This window comes from Bos javanicus, chromosome 14, assembly GCF_032452875.1.
Source record: "Bos javanicus breed banteng chromosome 14, ARS-OSU_banteng_1.0, whole genome shotgun sequence".
Taxonomy (NCBI): domain Eukaryota; kingdom Metazoa; phylum Chordata; class Mammalia; order Artiodactyla; family Bovidae; genus Bos; species Bos javanicus.
Window position 1 is genome coordinate 13,958,624 of NC_083881.1, and position 9,254 is coordinate 13,967,877.

General features: G+C 46.5%; 1 protein-coding gene across 1 annotated transcript; it reads left to right on the top strand.

The window, feature by feature from the left end:
- Window positions 1-3,387: 3,387 nt before the first annotated feature.
- On the top strand, window positions 3,388-5,268 carry LOC133260825 (serine/threonine-protein kinase MARK2-like). The gene is made up of 2 exons (XM_061439556.1): window positions 3,388-3,528; window positions 3,608-5,268. Exons 1-2 carry the CDS (start codon window positions 3,388-3,390, stop codon window positions 4,715-4,717), a joined length of 1,251 nt encoding a protein of 416 aa, XP_061295540.1. The 3' UTR covers window positions 4,718-5,268.
- The last annotated feature ends 3,986 nt before the right edge of the window (window positions 5,269-9,254 follow it).

Consider the following 9,254-nt stretch of genomic DNA (forward strand, 5'->3'; position numbering starts at 1 on the left):
GCAGTCCATGGGGTCACAGAGTTGGACACGACTGAGCGACTGAACTGAACCGTGTAATTTCTTACCCAATAAGCCTCCTCCAGAAAACTAGCGTTATTATCATAGAGACTTGGACTTGTTTTGCTCACTCACATCCCCAGCACCTAGCACAGAGCCTAGCACACAGTGCTCAGGGAAGTCGTACTCATTAATACAGGAGAATGGGTCTTCTTATGGTTGCACAGGATGCTACTTTCCTGCCCACTAAGAAATTTCTCTTCAGAATCAGTTTGTGACTATATTGCTCATACCAACCATGGGGATTCTGAATTCCCTCACGAGGTTCAGAGGATTAAGTAACCATAAGATGCACAAGGAAGCTCAGGAAGTTGTAGGTATCCTGCCATGTTGAAGTCTCAAGTCAACAACCAACAGACACAGGCTGTCTATACTAGTTGAGGAGAAGGGTGATGGACAACTCTACAAGACCCCTGTTCTGCTCCTCTGATACCTACCACCCTAGATACCGCAGGCAAGTACGCACTGCAGATTAAATGCCCTGCTTCTGACAGAGAAGAAGCATCAGAAGCCTGTATTCTGAAGGGTATTGACTGGGACTTGAGGAAATAGCAGAGGAAGGGACATACAGCGGAATGGGTAAAAGGAGAGAAAATCTTAAGGGAGAAAGACAAGTGAGTCCAAATGTGTTTAACCAGTCAGTCAAGGTATATTTTTATCCTGACTTACGAAGTACTCCTTCTACCAATAAGCTGAAGCATCTTTCTTAAACCCTCACCTAATATTTGAGCAACATAATGGGGATTAAATCAATTTTTCATATTTTATAGAGCCAAAGAAGCTACAGTGAGTTTGTAAGAATCCAGAATGATTCAAATTATCAGAGGTTTTGGAGATGGGATGGATCTTCCAGAAATCTTCCCATTCAAATGCTTGACTTTGGATAACGCTTAATTTCCCCCATTTTATAGATAACACAAGCTAGTTCTAGGACTGAGATTCGGTGAGAAAGGTGTGAAGGGCCTCAAAAGAGCATAACCTGGTCCATTATACACAGCGTTTGGCAAAACTATGCTTATGACTCAGATAAGCTAGGACCTTATCCAAGTAACCCAGAGATTCCCAGACTCATCAAAATTTATTTCAAAAACTTTTTAATAACTGATTTCTATAAGCCAGTTTCTGTTCAAAAACCTTTAATCCTCACAACAAGCTGGTGAAGTAAATACAATCAGTATTTTGATTTTACTAGCAAAAAAAAAAAAAAGTACAGAGAGGTCAAGTATGTTTCTTGAAATTGCACAACTAAAAAGCAGCCAACCAATTCTTAAAATTGGCAATAAAAAAGATAATCCAGGAGATCTCCCTCATATGGAAGGAGGCTTTACCAACAGCCCTCCTCCAAACTCACATTGCTCCGAGAGAACAGGTTGGTTTTAGCCCCTATGAGATATTGTATCAGAGACCATTTGTTTATTTCAATGACCTCTTTTTAGATCCAGAGACCCAAACCCTTAGAACTTACACTATGGTCATTGGGTAATTCCAATAAGAAATGTGATTGTGGGGTGTCAACCAGGACCCAAAGGAATCTGACGGACCTCCACTGTATACCCCTACCTACTAATTAAGGTTTGGAAAGATGCTTCCCAAAAGTTCAACTCCAGCCCACACGGAAGGGCCCTTACCCCGTAATACTCTCGCCCTCCACAGCACCCAAGTTACCAAGGCATGACTCCTGGATTCACCACTCTCAAGTAAAGTTGTGGAATAAAATAGGAGAAGATACCTGATATATCTGCGAGCCTCTGGAAGACTTCTGATATCTATTCAGGACTACAGATAAGTGTCATTCTGATGAATATCCAAAAAGTTAAGCTCCTGGGGATAAGCTTTCTTGGGACGGTGCCTGTGTTCAGTCTGAGCTACTTCATTGTCTCTCTCTTGGTTTGTGTTAGTCAGGGAGATCCTTTGCATGTCTGTTATCGGTTCCCATAAGACCATACTCAGGACACCCCGATGTGGTTCATGTACCTCTGGTGCTGTTACTCTTATATATACTCCTTAGGTCTAGCCACCACAGAAATCATGAACATGCTCAATAAGACTAGCTGTGGTATGTTCTAACCCAAGTCTTAACAAGCTGACTTATATCAATAGGTCAGGACTGAGCACCCAAAACTTATTCAACACTAATCAAATCCTGGACAAGGTCACCACAGCAACCTGGTTTCAGTCAATAAGGATACAGTCCTACCGTGCTTCGGGCCTAAAATTCTGTTTGCTCCCTCTTTCCTCAACTTACTTAATTTACTTCTTCTCAGGTGAACAATGGAGAAGGACATGGCAACCCAGTCCAGTATTCTTGCCTGGAGAATCCCAGGGACAGAGGAGCCTGGTGGGCTGCCGTCTGTGGGGTCGCACAGAGTCAGACACGACTGACGTGACTTAGCAGCAGCAGCAGCAGCAGGTCAACAAAATACAGGCTCAACTTCTGATACAACAGGGATATCAACCCCTGACCCCTCTGACGACTTCCTCAAGCCACTCCCCCTTGGATAGACATCAGCAGCCCTTACTGGCCCTCCTCATTGACAGCTAGCAAGTGATGGACACCCCAAGGCCCCTCACTGCCCCAACTCAGCAGGAAGTAGCCAGAATGAATGACACCCATTTCCCCAATGAATTGGGGTCCATACACTTGAGGGGGGACTGTTACGTAGGAAGTTAAACATGAGCAACTTGAAGGGAGGCCTGGCTGAAAGGGATGTAAACTCATCTCTAAACTCCATCCCAGACACACCCTGGAGAGCGCACAGATATATTACAAAATAACCACAGAGACTTTTCAACTCCTGCACATGCGCCTAGGCACACCGTGGAGACAAAAAGACCACAGGGGCTTCTCCTAGTAACCTTAGGCAGTTAGGAGACCATTAAGGACTCATGAATATTCTACATCTAACACACAGAATTATGGGAAGACAGAAACAACACAGCCAGCTGCTAGACAACTTATAATTGTCAATCAGCCTTGAGCATATGCCCATTTGCATTCCCTTTCATTGACTGGTGCTGGGTACAAGCCCTATTTGACCTGGGCATAATCAAAAGGAAAGGTAAAAAGGGGAAGCCAAGAGGGACCAACGGGTGAGGAGGACTCCTTTGGGAGTGCTGGACTAGAAAAAGATCTGTCTGCTTGAGCTGAACTGAGCTGTAACTTGTCTGCTGTTCCACACCTTTTGGTCCATCACTCCACAATTTTGTTGCGACAAAACAGGAAACGAGGAAGAGAAATAAACCAACCTGACAGCTCTACAGTGTTGTTAGCATCCTCGTCACTGTTAGCACACTTAGCACGCTTAGTGAGGGCTGGTAGTAGAGTTAGGGATGCCGGACCTCATGGCCATCTCCATTAGGAAGGTGGCTCATATTGAGAACCATGAGATCCTTGACACAATTGGTGAAGGCCAATTCGCCAAAGTGAAGTTGGCCCGGCATGTTCTGACCAAGGAGGTGGCAGCCATATTGGTCATCGGGAGTCACTGAAGTCATTCAAAAGACCAATCAGAGCTCCTCCAGTCTCAGGAAGAAATCAAGAGGTTAATAGCCTAAAAACCATAAACCACCCAAATATTGTGTCATCGGGTCATCATTGAAGTCATTCAAAAGACCAATCAGAGCTCCTCCAGTCTCAGGAAGAAATCAAGAGATTAATAGCCTAAAAACAATAAGCCATCCAAATATTGTAAAACTACTGGAAGTTATTGACACGGAGGAGGCTCTATTTATAGTAATGGAGTACGTCAGTGGAGGAGACTTGTCCACCTACTTGGAGGCCAAAGGCCGCTTGACGGAGGGGGAGGCCCGAGGCCTGTTCCGCCAGCGGGTCTCGGCTCTGCAGCACTGCCACCAGCGGGGCGTGGTGCACCGGGATTTGAAGCTGGGCAACCTCCTCCTCGACGCCAACAACAACGTCAAGATCTCTGACTTCGGCCTTAGCAACCAGTGGCACCCACAAAAGAAGCTAGACACTTTCTGTGGCAGCCCCACGTTCATGGCCCCAGAACTCTTCCTGGGGAGGCCTTATACAGGCCTAGAGGAGGATGTGTGGAGCCTCGGTGGCATCCTGTACACCATAGTAACTGGATCCCTCCCCTTCAGGGGACAAGATTTCTGGGAGCTGTGGCAGCGTGTGCTTAGGGGGCACTACCATATGCCCAAATATTCATCTAACAAGATAACAGACTTACTAGACTGTATGGTAACACTGAACACTACCAAAAGAGGTACTTTAGAAGATGTTTGGCAGCATCCATGGGTGAACAGGGGCCAGGAGGAGCCACTCCCGCCAGCCTGTGAAGAGCACCCTGGGGTGACAGTGGAGACAATACTGGGCTGGTGCAGAGACCAAATACCGGGCTTAGACATAAGCAGTGGCAGTGACATGAATGAACCCAAGGTGAGGACCCGCACCATCACTGTGAGACTGGCCGTTTCCTCCAACCTCAGCAGCCAAGAACATAAGCCTACTCCCAGCCCTGAGATGTCCATGCTTATTCCTGCCTGGCTTTGGGAGACCATTCAGCAGCAGGAGAACCAGGAGTCAACGGAAAAGACCAGAGAGCCTGCCACTCCCCTACCCTGCCCAGAGGCGAGGACCGTCACCCCCAGCCCAGCCCCCTCCACTTGCAACACACGCGATGCCAGCAGCCCCTGAGCCACCGATCATGCCGGTGAACACCACAACACGTGCAGGACCGGGCTCACCTGCGACACCTGCAACAGGCGTGACAGCAGCCACACCCGTGATACCAGCGTTACCCGAGGCACCAGGGACACCCGTGACACCATCAGCACCTGCGACACCATCAGCACCTGCGACAGCTGTGATACCAGAGGTACCAGCCTCACCTATGACGCCCTAAGCACCCCGGCCACTACTGAGCCGTGCAACGTATATGACACCTGTGGCACCTGCGATACCTGTGACACCAGTGTCACCAGTGACCGCTGCCTCACCCGTGACACCAGAGGCACCCATGACACCAGTGTCACCCGCGGACCCGCATCGCCCACAACACTCACAGAACCCATGGCACACAGGACAACCACATCCCCTGTGACACCTGCAACACCAATGGCACCCATGACATCAGCGGAAAGTCCCTGAAGGAACCACCTGCCTCCCGGATGTGCTGATGCACAAAGCTCCACCCTTGTTGGGTAACCCGAGAATATGTCCCAGTCACTCCCTCTGGCCTCACCCAGAAAAAGAAGGGGGTGGCTGGAAGAATCTTGAGATGGCTCTCTAAATATATTTGCTATGGCCTGCCCATAAAGAGGGCTAATATTAAAGTGATAAAAGAAACAGCCAAAGGATGACCTGCAAAGCTCCCGATGACCTGGTCATGTTCCCACCTGGATGACGGGATTCAAATCCAGCACCTCCACCACCTTCAGGAAAGCCTCCTATCCAAAACCCTGGCCAGCTCTGAGGATGCTCTGGAGTGGTCTGGGCGACCAGAAGAGGCACCACCCTGGCCTGGCTGCCCCTCCTCCCCTGCTGGGTGAAACTTCAGAGACTGGACTGTGCCCTGGGGCATGTCCCCCATCCCCCACACTTCTGTCTTTCATGTTGCTGGGGAGGGGATAATGCTTGCCATCTCCTTGGTTCTTCATAGTCTTAATAAACTTTATGCTCCAGAAAGATGCATCGCACTCTGTTTTGCCTTCTCTCTGGTTAGAGAAGTGTGCAGTCATGTAGTACTTGGCGTTAATGACCTAAGAATTAGCACAATCATTCCCAAGAGCAACAACTGCTGCACTCCAGGGCAGAAAGAGTATTATCCCCCTGCACTGACATTACCTAATATTTTCAGAAGGGTCAAAGGCAACTTTTGATCCCTGCAGCCTGTGTTAAAGGGACCAGGGCGTCTGGGATAGGCTAATAAGTCCTGTGAACCAGCCGGTGTGTGGTGTGGTCAGGTCCCCATGCAGATGACTTTCTTGAATGTCCTGCAGGAGTTGGGTTCTCTCCTTCTCCCATGGGGAAGGGCCCTGATGTGTGAGATGTTTAAAAATTTTCTGATGTGGATCATTTTTAAAGTCTATTAAACTCGTTACAATATTGCTTCTGTTTTATATTCTGGTTTTTCGACCTGGAAGCTTGTGGAATCTTTGCTCCCCAACCAGGTTGAACCTGCAACCCCCTGTGCTGGAGGGTGAAGTCTTAACTACTGGACCACCAGGGAAGTCCCTCTTTTATCTTAATTTTTTTTTACTGTGTGGGTTTGACTACAGGGACTGGCTGACTATCAAAAATATTAGATTTGTCAGCGTTCCCTGGTTCCCTGGTTCAAGGAGCCACTGAACACAGGGGTGACTGGAACAGGGTCTTCTTCCCAGAGGCCTGGCTCTGGGGGCGCACGCTCTGGGGGCACACCCTCTCAGAGGCATCAGCTGCACCGTTCTGTGGGCTCTTGTGTGCTTACATGTCACTTGCTGACTGCGCATTTCTTCACCTCCACACGCAGAGCATTCTGGCCGCTTGCCCGCGAGCCACCTCCTGGCGCAGTCACAAAATGGTCTACAAGATTCTAAGACAATCAGGCTCTTTCTGTTTTTCTTCTCAGCTCTTAGCTCTTTGTTTTCTATATCAACAGAGTCACTGACTTTTTTTTTTTCTTTTTTCTTCTCTTCACCTGGATTCTGTAGCAAGGATTCTGGGATCCTAGGAACTGGCCCAGTATACAAGGATCCTTCCCTTTCTTCTCATTTCTTCATTACTGTCTCTCAGTTCTGCATCAGAAAAAAAAACCCATGTGCCAAGTTAGTGAAAACAGATCTCTCACTGCAGAGGGGGAGAAAGAGAGACACTGACAGACCAAACAATAATTATGTTAATTGGATGGGAAGGAGAGGAAGACTTGAATGGATTCTTCCTCTACTATAAAACAAAGGTAATCAGAGAGCAACGAACTCTGGATACATGGTACATCCTAATGGCAGTCAGGAAGGAATAAAGCAATCTGATGTGAGGAGATGGGCTGGGCTGCTGGTCATCCCACATCTGAGATGACATTCTCAGCTGGCTTTTAGGTGAACCCTTCTGTCTCAAATGAGGGATTTCAATTCGTTCACAGGATAACCACTTTCAGCCATCAATTTCTCTGATAAACATCATTCATATGCACAGAGTGAAATGTGTTCATTTTGGATATTTCCTGAAATCCAACTCACTAATTCACAAAGCCTTGGGAGTATCTCCCTACAAGATGCTTATTAATTACAAAGTTGAACTTTAAATCTACATTGGAGAAACCTCACAGACACCACCTTAAACACATGGTCAAAGTCTACCTCACTAGTAATAAAATGTGTCAACCTCGTATACCTTTGTGGAGCTTCCCTGGTAGCTCAGCCATAAAGAATCTTCCTGCCAATGCAGGAGACATGGGTCTGAGTGTTCAATCCCTGGGTCAGGAAGGTCCCCTGGAGAAGGAAATGGCAACACACTCCAGTGTTCTTGCCTAGAAAATCCCATGGACAGAGGAGCCTGGCGGGCTACAGTCCATGGGGTTGCAAAGGAGTTGGACACAACTGAGCAACTAAACAACAACCTCATGCACCTCTGGATGCGACGCACCGGGAAGGGGATACCATCGTGTCTGTGCAGAGACCTTCCCAACCATCTCGTCCACACAGCGTAGTGAGCACAGTACCACGTCTCCTGTGTGCTGTCCTCCTGTGCACTTCCCTACTCTTACTCCAAATCACAGCAATGATGCCTGTGCATGTGGATGCTGAAATATCTTAAGTTCAGTTGACATTACCAACAACAATCATCAGGCAATGGAACTGTGTTGATGCAAAACAAGCCCTCATTCTACTTGGGGAAAAATTCAATTAACAACGGAATCATGTAGAGCCACCCGGTGGTGATGGAGATTTAGTGGCATACTGTAGTTGAAAGCTGCCTGTAGGGGCCATGGGGCTATTTCCCCTTTATTCTTGCTTTGCCAGCCCCCAGCAACCATGCTGGTTGCCACTCATCACAAATCAAATGAAACAAAAATCACCAGGGGTTAAAAAGCCTACACTGGATTATAGTCATGCCATTTGGAACATAAAATTTTACTGGTAATTGCATTCTGCTGAATAAATATCCTGACATCAGCTTATGGCACATAGTATTCTGATGGTGATTATTTTCACTTAAATGTGTCTGCCTCTAAATAAAATAGGAAAAGGTACAATGACACGAGGTTTGGAGATGGAATGGATAGTCTGTTCATTAAACCAGAGGTTCTGGCGTGGAGTTAGGATTGTGGGTGAAACAAATTACACAGAGATTTATTTCACATTATGTCTTTGCAAAGTTATCTATTGAAGCCATACACTTAACGGTTTTCAAACTCTGTTGTATGTATATAGAGCCAGGGGCCAGAAGTACAGAAGCTGAGGCTCTTTCCCAGACATTCTGTATTCAAATCTTTAGGAGCAGGACTCAGGAATCTACACTCTTAACACAGTTCTCAAGTCTTCAGTGAACTGCCATTTTGACGAATACTGTTCTAAATGTTTACCAGTCTTATTCCAAGGTATCAATGATGATTCAAGTATAAATTGATCTAAAAAGCACAAAGTCTACCACTGGAAATAGGCCAAGGAACAGCAAGTATGATTCATGGGTCAAATCTGACTCACCAACTGTTCTTACATATAAAGTTTTATTGGAACACAACCATGTTTATTTGTTTACAAATTATCTACAGCCACTAAAGGCAGAGGAAACAGAGATCAAATTGCCAACATCTGCTGGATCATCGAAAAAGCAAGAGAGTTCCAGAAAAACATCTGTTTCTGCTTTATTGACCATGCCAAAGCTTTTGACTGTGTGGATCACAATAAACTGTGGAAAATTCTGAAAGGGATGGGAAATACCAGACCCCCTGACCTGCCGCTTGAGAAACCTGTATGCAGGTCAGGAAGCAACAGTTAGAACTGGACATGGAACAACAGATTGGTTCCAAATAGGAAAACGAGTACGTCAAGTCTGTATATTGTCACCCTGCTTATTTAACTTATATGCAGTGTACATCATGAGAAACACTGGGCTGGAAAAAGCACAAGCTGGAATCGAGATTGCCAGGAGAAATATCAATAACCTCAGATATGCAGATGACACCACCCTTATGGCAGAAGTGAAGAACTAAAAAGCCTCTTGATGAAAGTGAAAGAGGAGAGTGAAAAGT